Genomic DNA, 23,685 nt, shown 5'->3' on the forward strand with positions numbered 1-23,685 from the left:
CAGTTGGTGGTTGTGAACTACAGACCTTGCAATTAATAGCCCCGTGCCTAACCCACGCTGCTAGCAGGACTCCCAGGAGATGCATAGCAGTCTGTCTTTGCATCATAAGACACAGCCTCCCTGCTCACCCCCTCCCTCCAGTATCCATGTGCCCACCGGAACAAAGGAAGGAGCCAGTGAGCGAGCCTGTGAGTGAAGAGATGAGTGTACACACACACGCACGCACACACGCACGCACCCACGCGCGCATGCACACACACGCGCGCGCGCACACACACGCAGTCGACTTTCTGGTGACCACACTTCCAGATCCCAGGCATGGTGTCACAACCAGTCCCCACAGAGCCTCACCCACTCCTTCTGAAGCCCACCTAGCCCTAGCTGGGCACACACACACTGTTCCTGCAGCAGACACTTCATATACGAGGGGCCCGTTATGTACAAACAGCAAGAGTGGATGAGCAGAAATTAAATTAGGTGGCTGCCAGGAAAATGCCCACCGTGCAGAAAAAACACCAGCTCACTGAATGGTTTGGCCCTCCCTCCCCCTGAACACAGCGAGGCATTCGTCCTCGGCTCCTGTGGCATCCTGGGCAGGCGTGAGGGTGGAGGTCGGGGTGGTGGTGGAGGTACTGGGAGAGAAAGAGGAGGGGGCTGGGATTCAGCCCCAATGATGCAGTGGGTGACTGGGCTCCACCTGCCTCCCTCCCGAGACACACTGCTAGCCAGGGAGAGCTCGTGGGGGTGTGGACCCTTGTCCGGGGATGCATGCTCCTCATCTGTGTGGGGAGGGGAGGCCTGTTCTTGGATCAAGTCACCAAGACACAGGGCACTGCTGACTGGAGGCCCAGGGTCCATAGTGAAGGGGCTGCAGACCCCTGCTACCTGCAGGCTTATTGGGGTGCATGTGTTGGGGCGCCTGGTGGAAGTGGGGAGAAAGACAGAGCTTCCTATTCCTGTAGATAGTACAGTCTGGGAGACCCCAGGGGCAGGTCCGACATGAGCCTGCTTGGCCTGGAGGGCAGTGAGTGAGGGGTGTGGGGGTGGGCGGCATGTCTATGAAGGTGCACAGCTGCCCCCTCAGACACTCAGTAACCATACTGCAGGACCAGCTCAGAGTCCGTTGCAGCCCCAGGTGTGGGGCCCAGCACACCCATCCCATGTCGCTAGTCTGCCCTTGTGCTGGGAGGCCTTGGCTGGGCCTCTGATTACACTGCTGGCCGCCTTAGACACAGCCACCTTTCCTGAGCAGCCACGAGGAAGGCTGGTGTCATCGGACTGCTGGCCTTGGGGGAGCAGCCCTCCCGGTGCACGTGCAGGTCTATGAGTGTCGCACAAACACACCACGGTAAGTGCCCGGGCCTGTTGGAGGGAGTGAGGACATCAAGCTTGGTGAAGTCGAGGGTCGCCGGGAGAGAGGGAGGCACTCGGAAAGATGGCCCGATCGGGGGGAGGCTGCAACCACGGGCTCAGGTCTCAGCAATTGTGAGGATGGTGCCGGAATGGCCAGGGACCTGGGGTGTCCGTGCGGGAGCAGACTGGACACCACCTACCCATCGCCGTCCACCTTAAGTGGCCTCATCGCGGTGCACGCTCAGCCCCCGCACCGTGGCAAAGCCTCCATCACGTCCAGTAGCAACATGCACCCCAACTGTGGTCTGCTGCCTCCCTGAGAGCCTGAGGGCGCTGTTCAGGAGGGCAGCCCCCACCTCTGGCCTACTCACCCCTCAATGGGGGAGTCAGGTGGCCATAGAGTTATTGTTTGACTTAAGGAGGTGGCAGAGGGGTGGACCCTGGTCTAGCAGGTGACCCAGACAGGGTAGAATGGGTCACTGTGGACAGCCCAGTAAGGACACAAAGGTTCAGGCACCGGGCAGGGCAGAGGGTAGAGGGAGACACACCGTGCCACACAGTCCTGCTCACCGACACCATTAGAAGATGCCCTCAGCTGGCCCTGCCCTCAGGGCTCTGTCCAGAGGAGTGTGTCTGCCCCCTCCCACTGTGGCCCTGTTCAGGGCCCAAGGCCCTTACCGTCCACGCAGGCTGGCCGGGCTCTCGTGGTGCCTGCGATCTGTCCCTTTCTGCATGCGCAGCGCGCCGTCTGCCGGGCAATCGTTCTCCGCGGCTGGCTGCTATCACGGTCCAGGGTCACGATCTCACAGGTGCCGGCGGCCAGCTGACCTGGAAGACAGAGCAGACGCAGGCTGAGTGGCCAGCTGCCACCAGGTCACCCTGTCCCTGCAGCCAGGCACCAGCCTGTCATACAACAGAGGGGCCGGCCCTCTCTGGAGGGCGTGGCTCTGCTCACCTCCCAGAATCCTGGCTGAGCACCTCAGCCTTTCCTCCTCATCTGCTCCCCTGACAGGAAATTAAATGTGGTCTCATGGGGGCCACAGTGGGATGCTTGGAGGACTCAGGTCATGTGCCTTGGAAGCTGTCAGGTGTGTACAGGTGCCAGGATGTCGCGCCACACCACAGGCGGGTCCTGGGCTGGTGCTGGATGGCCAGTGCACAGGGGAGAGTCCACGTGACATGTTTCTTTTGGAGGTGGGGGCCCCCAGGTGGTACCTGCCTGGGACCCTCTCCAAGTACCTCTCACGTGCCCAGGGGAGGAGGCCCACAAGAGGGGCAGGGGACAGCGGGTGGCTCATCCGGTGCCTGAGGGCAAATGGACGCTCTGCCCACCCCGTCCGTGCCACGCGTTCTGCCACACGGATGAGGAACCTCCCCTGGGGCTACAGCCTCAGGGGAAGGGGGTGCACACTGAGGGACAGAGCGGTGAGCTCCACATCCCTAGCTCCTCCGGAAGGGACCAGCCCCCTCCACATACCTCTTATGGAGGTCCGCAGGTCGGGGGCAGCCCCTCGCAGCTGGGGTCCCTGAGGCCATCAGGGACCAGGGAGACAGCCTGGAGACCCTGCATACCAGGCCACCTCCTCTTGGCTCTTTTCCCGATGCCACCTCTCCATCCCTCTACCGGAGATGGTCTCTGGTGTGTGTGTGTGTGTGTGTGTGTCCAGCGTGTTAGCTCCTGATGCCTCCAACCCAAGCCACCCCAGACAGCTCTCCAGGACGCCACATACACACACTGTCACCAGCCCTTGTGCTGGCCCCGCCTCCTGAGCAAGGCAGCCTGTCCAGGCCGGATGAGAGTAGACATGGCGGGCAGCGCCGCATCTGTTCCGGCCACACAAGGACCACTGTGTGAAGACGCCTCTCCCCAGCCAGCACCGGCGCCCAGTCCTCGGGGCCCTCACAGCTGCAGGGCACAGCCAGCCCACCAGCCAGGCCTCCTCCTGAAGCCAGGCCTGCACCCAGAGCCCCGTGCGGCCTCCCAGCGCTGCCCTCCCTGCACTGCCAGTGCTCTTCCAGACACCACCAGGCCCATCTGCCTGCCCCACTCCTGGCTGGGGGTGCAGGGATGGGGTGGGGGCTCTTGGGGCCGGAGATTCCAAGTACCACTGGAGGTCAAAGCCTCTGCCTTGTATCCTGGCCTTCCTTCCTCCCTATTCAGACTTCATTTCAAATCTGAGCAGGAGGCTCCCTGCAGAGGAGCAGGGTTTACCTGGGCCCACGGTGTGGGTGCCTAGCCCCTGTGGGTCCCCAGGAGAGGGCTCCCCACAGGTGAGGCAGAGAAGCGGGGTCCACAGCTCTGTACTCACAATCTGGGTGCTTGGTCCCCCTGGGTCCCTGGGAGGGAGCTCCCTACAGCATGGGCAGTTCAGGGGGGTCCACTGCTCTGCTTCCATGGCCCGTGTCCCTGATAGCCGCCCGCCCCCGTCCGTCTCCTAATATATTTAGCTCGCTCAGCTATAGGCCAAGTTTGGCGAAGACACAGCAGGGCTGGATTCCTGGAAGCTCTGGTCGGGGCCATGTGGTTTCTCCAGCGGCCATTTGTCTTAGGGAAAGCACTCCTGTGGGGGTGTGAATGGACAGGGTGGCCCCTCCGCGTGGCCTGCAGCTACGGAAGAACATATGGCAATCAGGCAGCTGGGTAGGGGAGCATGTGGGGGCCCCAGAGGGCCCCATGAGGGTGCATTCAGCCTCCCACACTCAGTGGTCTTGGGCCTCCCCCAAGCCCCCATCCCAGTGCTCAAGAGGACATCGGACTGGGCACCAGCTCAGAAAGGACATCCGAGAGCAGGCATCATGGCTCCACGAGGCACAGAGGGGCCACTGGGTCACAGGAGGGGCATGTCCAGCACAGTTTGCCTCACTGTCCCTCCAACCTACTCAGCAGAAGAGCCATGAACTGGACCACTGGGCTGGAGGCAGGTTAGCAATAAGGGAGTGTCCTGGGGCTAGAAGTAGTCACCTAGGCAGAGGTCCAAGCAGGGCTGGGCAGTGTAAGGAGGCAGGAACAGGGGCGCGTGCTACAGGGCGGGGAGCAGGGCTCAGAAGGATTTAAGGACAGTCAGTGTGCAGGTGGGGTGGGGGGCGGGCTGGGGACAGAGTCCACTGGCATTGCCATGGGTGGGTCTGGGGGCACTGAACCTCAGCCTGTCCCAGGTTAGCAGTTACTCCTCTCATGCCAGACCCCGTGGCGGCCTGGGGAGAAGTCCTTCAGGGCCCACACCTGAGTGGTCAGAAAGGGCAGGCTGGCTGGGGAACTGGCTTGACTTCTGCCTGACACGCTGGACAGACATGGGTGGTAGTCTGCCAGGATGCAGAGACCCGTGCTGTCCAGCTGTGGTGGGCAGGGGGCAGAGGGGTCAGCTGGGAGATTCGCCGGATCCTGTGCTCAGTGATGGAGTTCCACGTGTCTCTTGGAAGTCTCTATGGCATGCACGCACGCATGCAGTCCACAGTGCACTGATCCTTGGCGGCCAAGGAGCAGGAGCACTTCGCGGCGGAAGGGTTGTCTTCTCCAACTGTTTAGGGGCGAGCTACATTCACACGAACACACAGCTCTGGGCCCGTCCGCAAAGGGACCCACACTCCAAGCCCATCACACTCCCGGGCCCAAGACGCAGGCTCTAGAATGACACCAAGAGGCAGGGAAAGCAGGCTTGGACGAACGTTAGAAACGGCTGCCCTGTGATGACTACAAACTGGAAGGGCGAGTGACCTTCTGTCAGCGGAGGCTGTGATGAGAGCAACAGGGAGGTAGCTATGCACACCGAGGGCAGCACCAGAACCCCAAACCACTGGCAGCACCAAACGCTTTGTCCATAGCCGACTGAGCCGGGAGTATCCAAGGCACCTGGGGGATGGACTTAAACTGTGCTGAACTTATGGAATATTGCTCATTAGAAGCCGTTGAGGTCGTGCCGACTCACGGCGACCGATGGAAGAGGCGGCGATAAAGACAAAGGAGTCACCAAGGGCTGCGATGATGGGGTGGGGAACCTTCAGGGGATGCTCCCAGTTGAGAGCAGCTCCTCTGAAAAGCCCCACGGGTCTGAGTCCATCCATCTCACAGCCTGGAGAAAGCTCTGGGGTGCAGACAGAGCCATCAACCCCTCTTGCTGGGGCTCCAGAGGCAGGGTCGGGCAGGAGCCGGCGGAGCCTGGGTCACTCTTAGTGACACTGTCATTTGTGACTCGATCCGACACGGTTGTCTGGGGTGGTATGGAGGTGGGGCCACGGCGCTGGCATGCCTCTAACCCTGTCGACCTAGAAGCCCCAACAACAGGCTCAAGCACCAGACCAAGGGTGAGCATGGTACAGGACCAGGCAGTGATTCCTCCTGGTCTACGCGGTTCCACTGAGTCAGAACTGAGACTTGATGGGATCGAACAACATGGCCCCAAAGAGTCCTGACGCCATGAAAGATGACAGCCAAGATAACCCAATGGACCCATCCTACTCTCCACACACAGGGCTAGAGGCAGAAAGATGGCCACAGGTTTAGTGTCAGTATCCGGAACTTCACAAGACCAAGAGTCAGCCTCAACGTAGGTAAATTAAAAGTTAGGAAGAAAGGGTGAGAGAGAAAGGAAGCTGGCACAGCTAACTGCCTCGAGGAGAACTGTCCCCGTGGCCCCGGGACCAGAAGGCCTGATGGTGCCCTGCATCCAGGACAGAGTGCTGATCCACTGAGCGGCAGGAGGAGCCCAGTCACCAAGGGGAAATCCCAAACAAAAAGCAACGTCACAGACTCCCTGCTCTGGAGCGATGCTGACTTGGAGACGCTCCAGGACAGGTGGGCACTCTCCTTGTGAGATGCCCAGATGGTAGCTTTTGATAGGAGTAGGGAACCCCGTCTTTCTACCCGAGGGGCTTTGGGTTTTGAACTGGTGACCGTGCAGTGAACAGCCAAAGGTGTCACCACCACACCACCAGGGCTCCTTAAAGGGAACATATGGAAAAGAATTGTAATTTATCATGAAACCCAGGCTTTGTGGAGCTATGGGGGCTGGGTGAGTCCTGAACCCTGTGGTCTGAGATGGCCTTAACACCTTAAACGAAACCTTCCCCAGAGTCTTGTAGAAAGAAGACAGTAGTTCCCAGAGCCGGCCAAGACTCTGCCCCAAGCACAACATTCTATGCAGGTCTTTGTCTATAGGCTCCAACTCGAAAGGTCCGAAGACAGCTTTAGGGGGCAGCGCGTCACAGGTGCTGCCATCCAGGACGGGGAATGTGGAAGACAGAAAGGAGTCAGCAGCTCCAGGCCAGTCTGAGTCCCAGTAGAACTTTGTCTCGTGTCCTTGGGAGAAGTTGTCAGATGAAGTAGAGGGGCAGCCAAGATGAAGGCCCTCAAGGAGACGAGCAGACAGAGCAGTGGCCCCAACAATGGGTTCAAGCATCAGAACACTGTGAGGTCGGTGCAGGACCGGGTGCTGCTTCCGTCTGCTGCCTGGGGTCTCTGAGTGGTGGCCCTCACCGCAGCAGGGATGGTGACACTGAATGGTGGCCCTCACTGCAGCAGGGACGGTCACTGAGTGGTGGCCCTCACTGCAACAGGGATGGTCACTGAGTGGTGGGCTTCACCGCAGCAGGGACGGTCACTGAGTGGTGAGCCTCACTGCAGCAGGGACGGTCACTGAGTGGTGGCCCTCACCGCAGCAGGGAGGGTTTCAGGAGGCTCAGAGACCTGGCCACGAGCCTTCTTTTGTCTTGGAGAGAGGTACGTGTTCCAGCTAAGTCCTCACATCTGCCAATTCTGTGCCTGCACGAGGCTTCTGGGAGAGCGATGGCCTCCCTTCACCGCCACCCTGGGCTCCTTTTCAGAGGGTGCCGGCTGCCTTTCTGCTGCTGCGACACCCTCAAGAGTTTCCTGGGGCTCCCATGCATGCCACGGGGATGCACTCTGTTTGACCAAGAGCTCCCCTCGGGCCTTTCCTGCATGCGCCCATCTTTACTTGTCCCTTTCCTGATGGTGGCCAGGGGACCCACACATTTCTGCAGAGTCCTCCGTGTGACCAAGCAGCCTGACACTGGACCCCTCCAAGGTAAACCACGCCCCTCCCCACAGGTAATCTGATCGTCCATGTTTGTACTCTGAACAGGCTGAGGACCGCCAAGCATAACATCCTGGCTTTGTGTGTGCTTGTGCATGTGTGTTCAGCAGGTCTTTCTTCAGGTCACCTCTTTCCACTTGATGACCACAGCCAGGAGTGTGCAGGCCAGGCCTTGAAGGTCCAGTCACTTGGGAAAGCTCAGTGAGATCATCGGATCTCTCAGTAATTAACTGCTTTCTACAGAGCAGCAGGACACAAGTTGGCCACGTCTCCCCATAATAAGGGTCCCCGACATCCACATTCCTACCGGTAGCTCTTTCTCTCTCCTCTCCCTCGCTCTCTCTGGCAAATGAAGCGTTTTCTCAGACACAGGCTGCGCCTCCTCCACCACAACTGCACCTTCCTCGCCGCCCTCACCGCAGTCTTCACTTCTAGTGACAACGATCCGCAGATCGCTGGTGTGCTTCTTCTCCCCACCGACTGCCGACCAGCTGATTCCCACTCAGACAGAATGGAACTGCCCCACAGGGATTTTGAGGCCGTCCACCATACAGCCTCAACTATTGCCCACAGAGTGGCTGATGGGTTTGAACCGCAGACCTTGTAGTTAGCAGACCAGTGCGTAACCCACCATGACACCAGGGGTCCTATTCTAACATGCTCCTTGAAGTACTTGGGCCATGTTTCCATGGCCTGTCACAGCCACGTCAACATGTATGGGGTCTCTGTGACAGGAGACCTCGTTTCCAGGTACCACAGGGTGCGTTTACTCCCTAAGGCTGTGGTAGCAGGGACCCACAGGTGGATGGCCACAGACAGCCCCATGGGTTCTCCTCATGTCCCAGACACAATTGTCCAGACTCACTGGGGACCCATTGCTGCTGGGGGTCCCATGGGAGGAGTCCTTCTCCATGCCTACTGGACTGCATGTCCCTCACCCTTCAGCTATCTCCAAAGGGATCTGCTCCCAACTCCACCTACAGTACCATCTCCGCCCATACCATCATCTCTACCATCGCCACCATCTCCATTATAACAAGCTCCTTAATTTCTACCCCCATCTTCATTGTCACTATTCTTGTCATTGTCTCCACTCTTGCTGTAATACCTGTCACCATCACCATTCTCCCTACATTACTATATCACCATCATCACTACTGGCATCACCAACACCAACATTATTATCACCGCCATTGTCCTCTCCATGAACACTGTCATCACCATAGCCACACTCACTATCACCATCGTCATCTGCACCACTACCATCATCTCCACCACCACCATCATCTCCACCACCATCATCATCATCACCACCACAACCACCACCATCTCCACCATCACCATCATCTCCACCACCACCATCATCTCCACCACCACCATCATCTCCACCACCACCATCTCCACCACCACCATCATCTCCACCATCATCTCCACCAGCACCATCATCTCCACCACCACCATCATCACGACCACTATCATCTCTACCACCATCGTCATCTCCACCACCACCATCATCTCCACCATTATCATCTCCAACATCACCATCATCATCATGTCCACCTGTGGGAAACGAACAGGGAAATATGACTAGGACCTATAACAGAGGGAATCTGGAAAGCTACTATTCCACAGTAGGAAAGGCACCACTTAAGTAAGTTAGAGATAAAAGTCCAAGTACATTATCCTGCTTTAAATATCATGCCCACAGATTCTTCCCTAACAGCTATGCTGCCTTAATGTGAGCACGTGGTTGATTATATCTCCCTATGGAAGCAGACATTCTTTGGTTATCTCCCCCTCCCCCTGACCTTGGCACCCATCCCCCCACACACCTTCCCTCAATGCAGGTATTAGGTTTCCTCACCTGTGAGCGCAGGGACTTTACTGTGGTTACCACCCACCTTGTGATGTATGTAACTACTGAATATGCATGTCTAAAGGTGACCTATAACTATCCCAAGATAGTAAAGATCCTCTCTCCTCCCTTCTCTCTCCTCCCACCTCCATGTGGACCACCAAGAGTGGCTGACATGAGCATGCTACCATAAAATGTGTCTAACTCCTTTATTTTATTCTCTCTCCTATCTTCTATGACTTTACTATGATCTTTATATATTATGGCTATACAACTGTGCCTACGAACCCCTTGGTGGTTAGAGGCTGGTTTCCTCTGACATCCACCCACACCCTCATCTTCACCCACCCCCCTGCTCCCTGGGCTGCCAGACAGCTTGGGATGATATTGAGGTCCAGCTTGGTGACCCAAGGTCAGGTCTCCACCCCAGGACCCTCCATGGAATTTCACCTGCCAATCCCCCACACCGTGGATGGCCTCAGGCACAGGGAGTCTGCACAGCTCCCCAGGGTAGGTGCCTGACAGCAGCTTCGGGCCCCGAGGCTGTTGCTGCTGAGAGGTACCATCGAGTTGGTTCTGACCCATAGCGACCAACCCCCATACAACTGAGGGAAACATCACCGGGTCCTGGGTCCTGTGGCAGCCTCCCCAGCATCCCTCTGCTGAAGCCCAGTGTTTCAAACACTGGGTCACTCCATCCTGGGGAGGACCTTGCTCTTTTGGCGGCCCCTCTACTGTTCCAGCATGATGTCCTCTCCAGGCACTGGTCTCTCCTGACAATGGGCCCAAAATATGGGAGACAATGTCTTGCCATTCTTGCTTCCCGGGGAGCCCAGGAGAAGGGTGGTGTCCACCCCCTGCTCCTGAGAAGGGAAGGGCACCCTGGAATGACCACCTCCCAAGAGGCTGGCCTGGGCACTCCCTGTCTGGCCTAGTCACTGAGACTAACCCAGCCTATATGACCATCAGGGCAGGGGACGACGGGGGCCTGGTCTTCAGTCTCTCCTGGAACAAGCAGAGATACCCTGGCTTCATGGAAATGTGCTCTGGGACCCTGGACGCCCACTCCCTGCTTGTCACCATGGGCTTGCTGCCTGGTAAAGTGCCTCCTCGCTGGACACAGGGCCATGCTCAAACTGACCACCTGGACTCAAGGGAGCCTCTGAGGGTGCTGACCCCCCTTCTGTGGACCTGTGTGCCGTCCCATCACCCGCGGACACAGCGCCATTGGAGCTTCTGCATGCCTCATGGTCAGGGATGGAGGAAGGGTCTTGATGGTCACCCCAGACACAGACCATGAGGCTGACAAGACCCGGAGGCTGACAAGGAGGGGCAGGCAGTGTGGACACAGATTACCAGGGTTTTATGACAAGGCACCCCTACCTGGACTCAAACTTCCTACCTCCCCATTGGCCACTGAGAGCATCCGGGTCAGCACCACATTTCCCACCCCCAGCCCCATCAAAAAGCCCTGGAGGGAAGGTTTCCCCCAAAGGAGAATGTCCCCTCACAGCCCGGACACCCAGGGACAGTCACAGGAGGACACAGAGACCAAGCAGACCTTTTTTAAATTAGCTAACCCTGGTGGCTCGGGAGTTACGTACCAGGCTGCTCTCCACAAGGTCCACTGTTGGGAGCCCCTGCCCCTCTCGGGGAGAAAGACGAGACTGTCTACTGCTGCCGAGAGTTACAGTCTCAGAAACCCACAGAGGCCATTCCACCCTGTCCTGTCAGGTCACGGTGAGTGAGCAGGGACCTGACTGCAGGGAGTCGGGCCTGGTTTTCAGGTCCCTTTATCTGGAAATGTCCTGACAGTGGCCTGCCCTGCCCACATGTGACAACAGGGACGGTCACAGAGGAAACTAACTCTGTCCTTCTCCCAGCATGCCCCTGGGACTGTGGGTGTGACCTCATGCAGAGGACCCAGCTGCTACTACTGCTCTTAGGGCTGGTCCTGATGGCACCGTGGAGCTGTCCCAGGATGACTTCTGGGCGGGGCTCTGAGGGACAGGTGTGTACACAGTCAAGGCTGTGGGCAAGGTCCTGGCCCTGCAGGGAGCCTTCCTTGGTGGGGGGGGGGGTTGACCACTGCCTCCTGCAGCCTGAGGGAGGACCCAGAAGGCCGTGTCCTCAGAGAGCATCTCTTGTGCTGACTCAGCACTCGCAAACCCTGTAGGAAGGGCACGTGTCCACCCAGGGTGGGGGACCTCTCTGTGATCCTGTGAGTGTCTCCCACACAGAAGACTCTGGGACCCCAGTGACCTTGTGGCATGGCCAGCTCAGCACTGTGTGAGCTGGGGTTGCTGTGTGAGGGGACTGTGGGGCCCGGGGACAGCTGCACCAGGTGCTAGTCCCTTGCTAGGTGCCATAGCTCAGCCATCTCTCTGTGACAAGGCAGCTTTCACTCGTCCCCGTGTCAAAGTGAGGTGGGCAGGGCCCGAGGGTGCTATCAAATGTGGGGTCTGCCAGTGACCAGCTCTGGAGCTTCCACAAGTCTCTAAATGCTCAGGATCTCACCTCAGGGCTTACAGGTGAGATATGGCTGTGCCTGTCCACACCACAGCAGGATGGTGGGAGCTAAAGTTGGGGTGAGGGGAGCCAGCAGGTGGGATCCTGGTTCAGTGTGTGGGTGCCATCAGAAAGGGCAGCAGTTCAAACACACCAGCTGGTCCACAGGGGAACGATGAGGCCGTCTGCTTCCACAAAGACAGAACAGCCCGGGAAACCCATAGGGGCAGTCTCCCTGCCCTAGAGGCTCGCTGGGAGCCAGAATCCCATCGGCAGCAAACACTGATGAGACATGAAGCTGTATCTAAATAATACCATTTAGATCATCATCATTATCATCTTATCACTGCCGCCACCACCACCACCACCACCACCATCATCACCAGCATAATCATCTTCACTAACACTGCATTGCCATTACCACCATCATGACCACCACCACCTTCACCATAATCATCTCCACTAACACTGCATTACCATTACCACCATCATGACCACCACCACCACCATCATGACTACCACCACCTTCACCATAATCATCTCCACTAACACTGCATTACCATTACCACCATCATGACCACCACCACCACCATCATGACTACCACCACCTTCACCATAATCATCTCCACTAACACTGCATTACCATTACCACCATCATGACCACCATCATGACCACCACCACCATCATGACCACTACCACCATGACCACCACCACCATCATGACCACCATGACCACCACCACCACCATGACCACCACCACCACCATCATCACCACCACCACCATCATCACCACCACCACCAGCACCACCACCATCATCACCAGCACCACCACCACCACCACCACCACCACCACCACCATCACCACCATCACTACCACCACCATCATCACCACCACCACCACTATCATCACCACCACCACCATCATCACCACCATCACCACCACCACTATCATCTTCAATACTGTGATAACTGTCGGCCTCACTGCACCATGTGGAGATGCCAAGTCAGATCCTCCCAGGCCCATCTTCTAGCTGCCCTGACCAGGACAGCAGCTCCTGACCCACAGCGCATCTGGGCATCCAAGAATCTAAACAAACCCCCCCACAGCAAACCACCCAGATCACCAATGGCAACACGTCCCTTTGCATGGGGGTGTGGAGGGTGCACAGACACACCCAGCGCTTGGGCGCTGGTGACTGTCTAACACGTGGCACCTAGGATTCACCCACGGCTCAAAGACAGCATTTCCTGGGCTGTTGACCCAGTTGCTAGGCCTTGGGGAGCCCTTGCCCGTGTCTGAGCCTCAGTCTCCCTGCCTGGGTGCACTAGCTAATGGATTATGTGTCCTGTCTCCATGGCACCAGGAACCTCCTCTAGGTGGTGCCAGTGAGTTATCTGGAAGAATGGGGACCCTCAGGGACCTATCGTGGGCAGTTTGGATTTCAGCACCATGACCTGTGAGAAGAGAGCATGGTGGGCATGCCAACTCCCAGAGAGGTAAACTGAGGGATGAGGGTATGGAGTGGTGGGGTAAGGTCACACAGCTAAGTTTGACCCCAGGACAACTGACCCTTAAATGGCCCTTACATAAAGCCACACCTCTGCCTGGAGCCAAGCACAGCCTGAGGACAGTAGACTTGACTTGGGCACACCTGAGACTCAGGGCCTGGGCCCCACTCACAATCCTCCTCACCTGCGCCTGCCTCCTCCACGGGACAGGGACAGAGCCCTCCCCTTTCCAGGACAGGGAGTCAGCACAGGGGTTAGACCAGAGAGAAAAGTCATTTGAAGGCCACCTTTTGATGTAAGCCGGAAAACTGGAATACAATCTTGAGATCTCGGATCGTCCTGCTTGCCTTTCATCCACTCAAAGCTTGGCGGGCCTAGTGGGCGCAGAGGGCAGCAGGGCGACAGTGGGAACCTCCAGCACTGGCCCTGCCCCTGAGACCGGGGCCGCCAGTCTGTCCTCAGATACTCCTCACTAGCCTCAAGACTTCAAGGCCAAAGACAGAGCTAGGACTTCTCGTCTACCTGCTGCCTAACCCCAGACTTCAAACAATGTGTCATCCCGTGCCCCAAGAAGATTTCCCAAACCCTGGGGCAGTGACCCACTGGCCTACTCACTGCAAGGCTGGCAGTTCGAAACCACCAGCTGCTCCTTGGGAGAAAGATGAGGCTTTCTACTCCAGTAAAGAGTGACAGCCTCAGAAACCCACAGGGGCAGTTCCACCCTGTCCTACAGGGTGGCTTGGCTCTGAATCACTTTGGTAGCAATGAGGACAGGGGTGGTCTGGGACTCCCTGGGGAGCCAGCAGACCCTCAGCTGCTTCTAGATAGGTTGGGCATTTGACTTCACGCTGGGGTGTCTCAGAAGAAAGGCCTGCCAAGCCGGGTCTGCACACACAGCCCTTGGAGATCCCTTCGGGGACCGTTTCACTCTGACACCTGAGGGGGATGCCCCGTGGACTTGACGGCCACCACGGGGCCACCTCCTCTGCCCAGCGCCGGGGGTGGAAAAGCAGAGACAGGGACTCTGGTACGCACTGGCCGGGGAACTATCGGGGGGAGGGCTGCAGACCCCCTCGCGGGACGAACTGGGGGTCGTTCCAAAACCAACCAAACTCCCTGCCGTCATGTCAGCGCTGACTCAGGGACCGGCTCCGGGTTTCTGAGACTAACTGCTGACTGGGTGGGAAGCCCAGGCGTTCTCCCTAAGAGCTGCTGGTGGTTTCAAACCGCCGACCCTGTGGATTGTAGCCCAAGGCACCACCCTGGCCTAGAGGGTAACTACTGTACCAGACAACTTTCACAACAGTCAGGGACGGTTTTACGCATGATGGGAAAGCAATGTTCCATCACGGTCATGCGTTGCGTGGCTAACCGCAAGGTCAGAGGTTTGAGACCACTAGCTGCTCCTTGGAGAAAGAGAAGGTGGTTTTACTCCTGGAAAGAGTTACAGCCTTGGAAGCCCACAGGGGCGGTTTACCCTGTTCTACAGGGTCGCTGTAAGACATGACTCAACGGCAGTGAGTGAGTGTATTAAAACAAGGCCCCCCCCCCTTGAAACAGCTGCAAAGGAACATGAACTTCTAAGAACAAAACTGGTGCTGCCCTAGTGTGGCGGCCCGCTGAGAGCAGATGTCGCGGAAGGGTCCAGGAGCCGGTGCCTTGCAGGCCCCAGAAGGGAGGGCTGGGTCCTCTTTTCCTCCTCTGCTCCCAGGCCACTTGGGTAATGTTTGGGAAAGCAGCGTGTTTGCTCCAGTAACTAGCCCTGTCCCAGCCCAATGCTCCCAATGTCCCTAGACTCACTGACCTTGAAAGTCTCTCATCCCCCAGGCCACCCACCCAGCATTAAAGCAATGGAACCCAGCCCCCCTTCCGGTACAAAAGCATCCAGACGCATAGCCTCAATGGCAAAGCTAAAATCCTAGAGGAGTAGGACCAAGTCCTCTGCCACGGGCTTCCAGGAGCAGAGGCAGCAGTCATGAAGATCCCCCCACCCCCCAAAACTCACCATGAGCTGCATCTCACCCCTAAGGATGGCGTTACCTAATCTCTCCCCTTAATAAGGCGACAGGATCTCGCGTGCCGCAAGTCTTCATGTATTCCGCTTGTAATTCTGATGTACTTCGCGCAATCTCGCTTCTGAAAGGATTAGAGCGCAATCCCAGGCCTGCGTGCTCTGCTGCGATGCTGGTGAAACATCCTCCCCAGGGGCAGAAGCTGCCGCCGGCGGGGCCCCACGCCCACGAGGACACCCCAAACCCCTGCTGAGAAGAAGGGCAAGCCACCCGTCAGCAAGAAGCGGTGGTGACGTACTCTGCAGGGCAGAGTGGTCCTTAGAAGAAAGGCTGGCTAGACTCTGGCTGCCCTGCTGTGGACATAAGGTCAGGACAGGATGTCAGGGGGTGTGGGGGCCAGGGTGGGGAGGAAAAAGCATGGAGAGTCCTCCATGAGATGGGGGAGCACAGCAGGCAGAATGGTGCGCCCCAACATTCCAGTGACCCTGAGGACAGCACATGGACTGGGTAGCACTTGGCCCCGTCACACATGAGGTCACTACATGCTGGACAGGACTTGATGACAGCGAAGGACCTTGCACATCTCCCAAGGGCAGGGCTGCCCCCTGCGGGCCGATCCCGTGGATGTCCACTACCAGGTGGTGTCCTCACCACAAGTCACCCAGGGTGCAGGGCCCTCGGCCTGGCCTGGCGCACTGCCTCCCCGCCCCACCGCTCGAGCTGCCCCGCCCCTCGAGCTGCCATGGGCCACAGGCAGCTGTGCACTGAGTGAGCAGCTCGCCAGCAGCCTCTGGGTGACAAGCACAGGCAGCGGGTGTCAGCTGCCTGCGCTCCTGGCACGCTCCAGCCGGAGTTGGTGGTGAGAGGGTGAGATGACACCCACCAGGGACGCCAGGCAGGGAGATGCCCCAGGGGCCCATGGCTCAAAGCGGCTGGGTGCTGGGGGTGAGGTCCCCCAAAAGCCCCTGGGCCCTATTCTGAAGCCCAGAGGAAGGACAAGAAACCTGAGCCATTCTGCAGCCCAGGGAGAACCGGAACTTGTCCCGAGGCCCAGTGGGGGGGCGGAGATATACCCCACTTCCTGAATCACTGTGTTGATGGTACCTCTCAGCTGTGCAAACTCCCCCAAACTCTCTAGGGTGGACCCATGCCCCCAGCATTCCCAAATCCAGGCCCACCTTAAAGATCTTCAGATGCCCCTCTCCTTGCCCTATGCCCATGTCATGGTGGGGATGGCTGGGGCCTGATCCCTGAGTTGGGGGGGGGGGGTTGGCTGGAATGAGGCGGGCACCAGCAGAACAGGCAGGGGGTGTCTCTCTACCCAGAACAGCTTCTTCTGCAGGCAGGCAGAGGCCCCAAAGGAGACTCAGCCCCAAGGGGTCACTTGGAAGCTGCAGCCCCTCCCAAAGGGGCTGGTGCCCCACAGGCGATGACCACTCAGCCATGGGGGAGCACAGAGGCCCCCAGCTGGCCTCACAACTATCCCCGCCCTTCCATTCAAGTGTCACAGTCTGATCATCTCCTCCCAGCCCAACCGCTGTCCTTGGCAGCGAGGCAGGATCTCAGTGTCAGTGGACCACACAGCACCCCCACCACACAAGGGGCATTGACATGCCCCTCGCCTGTCAATCCCCTCTTGGGAGGGGCCCAACGCTGACCCACAGCACCAGTAGGTCACAGGGTGGCATACCACTGCCGCAGGCGCAGGCCTGGCACGGGGGGACTGTCCATCGCCTGGAAGTTGACAGGTGGCACCGTTAACTACAAATAGGAGGTGACCATAAAACTAAATGCTGGGCCATTAGGATGAGGAACACCTATCTAGCTGCCAGTGGGAGTGCCCGGCACGCTCTGGGAGGCACCGGATCGATGGAAAAAAGGAGGTTGGGATCCCCAGATCAACCACCCAACCCTTGTCTCCATGGGAACATCTGCTGTCCCTGGAGGCCTGGCCCTACACCCAACCTCCCCAGTGAAGAGCATGCTTCCCCATAGCCTGATGGAATGCTGGCCCCAGCTGGCCACCCATGGGGCAGAGGGCCACAGCGGCAGCGACAACACCCCTCACTTCTCTCAATGCTGGAGTCTGGGGAAGAATTCAGTGCCACTTCTCCTGGCCTTGTGGACGACACATCCATCCAGCCCCTGCCTGTGGCCCCAGAGGATGTTGCTGGGCTCTCTTTCCATGGGGACAGCAGCCCCTGGCTTGTACCCCCCTCCATGCCCAAGTGAGGCTCCATCCCAAGGTTTGGCTCAGGGACAGCCCTAGGCAGAGCAGGGGACCAATGGGTCTCAGTAGAAAAGACCCAGAATGCCCAGAGCCAGCAAGGTGGGCAAGACTGTTTGCTCCCCTGAGGCACGCCACCACAGAAGGACGCCAAGGCTGGTAAAGTGGTGGGTCAGCAAAAGAGATGGGTGCTCACCACAGTCTCCGTGATGGGTGCAGCTGTGGGGAAGGTCCAAGGCCACCTGAGCTGGAGCTCCAGGGACCAGCACTTAGACCCCGCGACAGAAGAGAGCACAAGAAGTAAACACACTTAAACATGCACACATACATACACAGCTGCAGACACACACTCGCATGTACACAATCACACACACATTCATGCACACATGTGTGGACACATGGGCATATGCTTGCACACACACACAGAACCCTGGTGTGCACACCACAAGGCAGACACATAGGTCGAGTCTGAACTGTGCCTGCTCTGAGCACATTGGGTTCCTGGGTGCAGGTACCCATCTGACTTGAGCCCCAGCCAGGCCCACATTCATGCCTGTCGCCCACTGCCTGAAGTCCAGGCCTGGCAAGCAGCAGGCACTTACTGTGTGCACACCAGCCAGAGGCTGGCTTGTCTGTCAAGGCGGTCACCATGACGACAGTTCCCTCGGTGAGGCTTCTTCAGGGGACATGCTCTTCCTTGAGGACTGGAGGGTGATGAAGACACAGCGACTTGAGGCAAGGTGGGGCTGGGCAGTCACTGGCTGGGAACCTTTCCCCAAGGCCTGAGTAGATGTTGGGAAACCATGCACTTCTGGGGTGACTAAACTCTGCTAAACACACCCCTGGGGTGCCATGCATAGGCCTGGCAGGTAGGGAACCTTCCCACATCCTGAAGGAAGAGCCAGACTTCTACCATTTCCTCACCTGGAGTCAGCACCCACCACGCTCTGAAGAGCAGCCCTCCCCACCCCACCCACAAAGGCAAACGGGGCTCAGCAGGGAGAACTAACCCAAGGTGCAATGAGGGTCATGCTGTTAGTGTGTGGACACTGTGCCCATCCCTCTGGCTGGGAGGATGATCGCTGGACCCTGAGCCTGGGCCGGATGCTCTTGGCTTGCTGTGCCAACTGGGGCCCTCACTCAGAGGTACTGGGGCGCCCATCTCTCAGGAGAGCACCTAGAGCCTCAGAGGGGCTCTGCTCTGGGGAGAGGAAGGTGGTTGGGCATGTGCAGACCCCTTCCTTGTCTCACACCCTTGTGTCTGAGCGGAGGACTGGCATGAGAATGGCAAGGGCTGGAGTCAAGATGGGTAAGCACCCCAAGTTGAGCAAGGTCAAAGGGTGGGACTGGCTGGAGCTGCAGGGAAGTGGAAACTGAGTCAGCACACAGATTCCCACTGGTCTGGACAGCCCAGCCACGGCTCCGGGGCATGAGTGGGAGGCAGTTTCAGTGAGGGAGGTCAGGGGGCTTCCCTGGAGACCCCCTCCTCCCTCCCAGCAGCCTTTGCATCTGTCCACAGACACTGTCCTCCCCTGTGTCCGGCACCCAGAGGGCAAGCCTCATCAAGGGGATTCAAACAGGTCTCAAATAATGCCCTGCACCCCCCACCCTCCCCACACCTGAGTCCCACCAAGTGCTGCACCCACATGTACTCCCAAGCCTTCATGGTCTCCCTGTTCCCTGAGCAGGTCCTGGGCCACTGGGCTGGCGTGGGACTCCAAGTGGACCTGGATGGTCACTTGTTCCCCAGCCTCGCTCCTCCTCTGGGGTGGTCTTTGCTAATCTCCACAGAGATGGCTCTGAGAGGGCCACCAGTCACCAAGTCCACTCAGGGGAGAGGAAGGCAGGGAGAGGGAAGAAGATAGGGAGAGGGGTGCAGAGTGGGGGTGTGTTTCCTGTTTACAGAATCAAACGTGGGACTGGGGAGTCAATGCCCCATCATGGTGACTACGGGAGATAAAGGTTCAGGGTTTCAAGACCTTGGACAGTGGGTTTAAAGGTCAAGGGCTCACAGTTTCAAGGTCATGAATGCTCACACCAGACTGCCAGGCCTTTCCTCTGCGGTCTAACCGTCCACTGCGATGGGTAACCAAGAGCACACTGATGGAGCCTCAGTGCCTTTGGGACCTGGCTACAGCCCGGGACTGGGCTTCACCTCACTTGCTTGGGACCTGTCATCAGGTGGGGACAGTCCCCAGAGAGGGACACCTGCTGAACAAAGGGCCAGGGAGCCACAGGAAGACCCCCTTGAAGAGGCACGGACACTGCAGCTGCGTCAATGGAATCCCACATGAGAATGACTGTGAGTCGAGGCACAGGGCTTGGCTATGTGTCCTCCTGCTGGACGTGGGGCCCCTGCATCCAGTGTCACCTGGCCACATCCAGGTGCATCACTGGATACACCTGAGCTCTGCGCAGCTGCCTCTTGTGATCAGCGACTGTGTGTTTGGCATCTGCTCAGTGTAACACCCTCCCCGCACCGCCAGCAGGGCACAGCTCACTGGTCAGCTGACCTGCATGGCTACCCACCAAGCTCGGCACACACTGTGTCAGGGCCACCGTCTCTGCCAGGTGGACTCATGGCACTGGAGCCTCTCTGATCCTTCCCAGTCAGCCAAGGAGGAGATGGGGCCTCCCAGAGGGCCTGTGATTGGCACTCTATCAACCCACAGTCTGATTTCCTGGTCTCAAAGCCACTCTGGGGCCTCACACCAAGTTTGCAAGGCAGCAGTTCCTCTGTGGGCAGGAATCAGGTGGTCTGGGCTGAAGGGAGGGTGTGCAGGGAGCCAGGTGACCTGGGGTGAGGGGTGGGTGTGCTGGGAGCAGAGCTAGGTGATAGCTACACTGTTCCCTGGCCTTGAAACTCATGCCGAGGAGGAAATGCCTGCGGGAGCCTGGGCCCCCTGCTCATTGTGGGAGTGCAGTGCTGGTCCCCCACAGGCAGCACCCTTGGCTCCCAGCAGCAAGCTTGGAACAGATCAAGGTGAAGTAGAGGGGGGTAGTGGCTTAGAGGGAACAACCCTGTCCCCAGGACTGCCAGGACACCGGACTGCAAGCACTGTACATGGGTTGTTAGAGAACCGGCTGCCACGGGCTGGGCTGCTTGGCTGGGCCAGCAGGCCATGTTCAGGATCTCAGGGCCGCCCTCCTGGTGGCCTCCCTGGGCCAGTGTCCCCAGGACTGCATTCTGATGTGCATCAGCCAAGGTTCTGCTCCAGGGTACACCTCAGGGTAGTTTGCTGTGCTTCTCAGGCACGACGATTTGGGCTTGTTTGTTTGTTTTGTTTTGTTTTAAGATAATTTTATTGGGGGCTCTCACAGCTCTTACAACAATCCATACCTCACTTGTATCAAGTGCATTTGTACATCTGTTACCATCATCATTTTTTCAACCTTTGTATTCTACTTCAGCCCTTGGTATACGCTTCTCTTACCTCCTTCCCTCCCCGACCCTCATGACCCTTTGATAAATTATACATTATTATTTTCACATCTTGCATCAACTGCTGGCTCCCTTCCCCTGCGGTTTCTTGCCCCCTCCTCTCAAATGGAAGATGTTGGACCAGTCTACGCAGGCTGTCCCTGCTGCCATTTCCCCAGCACGATCCTCCTTCCTGCCCCGGAGTCCTCACAAGTCCTGCTCACAAGGTTTCTGATTCCCATGCTGCTCTGCGGTCCCTGACCTCAGGACGGTGTCACAGGGACCCCTGGACACCGTGGGACTCAGCTCATCACACAACCATGCTCTGGTTCTGGGGCTGAGCCTTGGGAACCTCGGGGTCTGCAGGCAGTTTGGCCTCTGGGCATGGTGTGGAAAGTGGGGTTTCCACACAGGGCCCCCTCACTGTAGGAGGGGGCCGTGCACTCTGGCAGATGCCCTACATTCATCAGGGCCTGGGCGGACTGAACGATCCACCCCGGTGCCCTGCAGTCTCCGTGGCCCTAAGGTATCGGCAGTGGTAGACTCTGGCTGCTGGCTCCATGGTACTACTGGTCTTCCGGGGCTGCGAGGTTTAGCCCACAGGCCAGAACCCATTCACAAAGCCAGCCAGCGGGGCCCCGGAGCCAGCTGTCACTCAGGCATTGCCCTGCCACTTCTGGCTGTGCTTTGTCTTGGATGACAATTTCCGTTTCAGACACGTGGGCCGGGCTGCCAAGTCCCTGCTGGGTCCATCCCAGCCCCGAGGGGCATCCAGTGCCTGACAGTTTGGAAGGAGACCGAGCTCCTGGCTTTTCTTCCCAAGCACCAATGGGGGGGTTGGAACCTCCAACCTTCCAGCTAGTCCTGGAGTGCTCTGTCCCGGAACAAGGGTGCACGGAGTCTGTGAGGATGCAAACAGCAATGGGGGAGTAAGCATGTACCTTCCCTAATGTCGTGTGTACCTGCGTGTGTGAGTACATGCATGTTTGTGCCTGCACACACCAATGTGTCAAAATGGCCAGCAATGGAAAGCTGTAGGAGCCGTGCGCATGCCTGGCCATGCCTCATTGTGGGGCTCCCTGGGGTCCCGTGCTCCCCACTGGGCCACAGGCACAGCCTGGGTACCCCGGAGGGCAGACTCTCCAATCTGCAGATGGCCTGCTTTCAGGACGAAAGCCAGGCCTCAGACTGGCCATTTCCTAAGGTCCCAGCAGCAGGCAGGGAATGCTACCTAACACAGTGTTCTGCCAGCTCCCACGCCACCTTGGGGTGCCCCCCACCCCCTCCAAGACACCCAGACTCCCATGTGGAACATTGGCCCGTCCCCTCCTGGGTCAGCCCTTAGACCTCGGTGGAGAGGGCCTCGTGACTGCGGGGAGGGTTTGACTCGGCGCATAGGGAAGGATGGTAAATGATGACAGAGGACGGGCTATTAGCAACATCTTCCCTTCCCTGGCCTCTGAGAGTCTCTGCCAGAGGCACACAAGGACACCTGACCCCCGCCGGCACTGCACCCCAGGAGTGGTTGGGGACACAGCCTCGGCAAACCCAGGGTCTCAGAAAGGAAACAGCGACCGGGTCCAGCCCCTGCCCAAGGCAGACATGCCAGCCCACACCGGGGCTGTAGGAGAACTCAGGCCTTCTAGAATGTTCCCTGCATTGAAATGCACTCTGGTCTCTTCAGGGCGCTGGGGTGGAGCTGACTCTAGCCCGGGCCTGATTATGAATGGCCTCCCCGCTCTCCAAGGCCTACACTGGGCTCAAGCAAGGCCTTCCCAGCCTCGGCCACAGACCCCCAGGCCTCTGCCTGTCAGCCAATCTACGCTCCAGGGCTTCGTCCCCGAAACCCTTTCCCACAGCCAGCAACTAACCCCGAAGGAGGCTGCGGACCCGGGCACAGCTGCTGGCCAGCCCTGAGCTCTCCGTGCCTGATGAGAAAGACACAAGTCCACTGGCCTGCAGGAGGGGCACTCAGAGACTGGTCGTCGGCGCCGGTTCCCGGGAGGCTAGGGCAGCAATGGTAATTGTGTAAGCCCCTGGCAGCATCGGGTACCATCCAGGCCTCACCCCCACATCACTCCACTCTCACTGGCTCAAGACAGCTGATGCTGTGTACGGCAATGCCAGGCGGGACGGCACAGGTGGTGGGCATGAGGCCTGAGCACTGTGTAACGGGTGTAGGTACAGCCAGCGTTTCCAGCCCACCAACCACTCCAAAGGAGAAAGACGAGGCTCCCTGCTTGGAAAGGTTTACAGTCCTGGAAGCCCACAGGGGCACTTCTGCTCTGTCCTAGAGGGCAGCTGTGAAGGACGATGCCCTGGAGGGCGGCCGGGAGTGCTGGGCAGGACTGGCTCCACACTCCCTGCCCCTCCTGAGTGGCTGAGTGTGCTCTGCTCTGGTAGCACATCCCCAGTGTCACACCCCACCTGCAGTCCCCGTTTCTCTCCCAGGGCAGTAGTAGCCCTGAGCTCCGGGAGGCAGCTGTCCTCCCCTGGGGTCCCTGTCTTCCGAATCTCCCCGGGTCCCAAGCCTGAATCCCTCTACTGTGGCCTGGAAGCCTGGCCTGAGCCTCCAGAGCCCTGCCTGCTTTTTCTAACGCTTCCTTCCTCCTGACCCTGTTACATAAAGCCTTCAGGAGCCTTCAGACCGCGGGGTCCCTGCCGGACCGGACACGCCCTCCACGACAGGGAGACAACAATCCGAGTCTGTAAAGCGGGGATGGGTTTTCCAATCGGTGCCTGCTGCCTGG

At 58.4% G+C, this 23,685-nt stretch overlaps 1 protein-coding gene across 1 annotated transcript in view; it reads right to left on the bottom strand.

The window, feature by feature from the left end:
* Positions 1-23,685, bottom strand: part of TAFA5 (TAFA chemokine like family member 5) — a 184,728-nt gene that overhangs the window by 82,258 nt on the left and 78,785 nt on the right. Inside the window, exon 2 of the mRNA XM_075552601.1 lies at positions 2,032-2,181. Coding sequence (XP_075408716.1) covers positions 2,032-2,181 — 150 coding nt within the window. The remainder of the gene's footprint in view (positions 1-2,031; positions 2,182-23,685) is intronic.

This window comes from Tenrec ecaudatus, chromosome 6 (genome assembly GCF_050624435.1).
Source record: "Tenrec ecaudatus isolate mTenEca1 chromosome 6, mTenEca1.hap1, whole genome shotgun sequence".
Classification (NCBI taxonomy): Eukaryota; Metazoa; Chordata; class Mammalia; order Afrosoricida; family Tenrecidae; genus Tenrec; species Tenrec ecaudatus.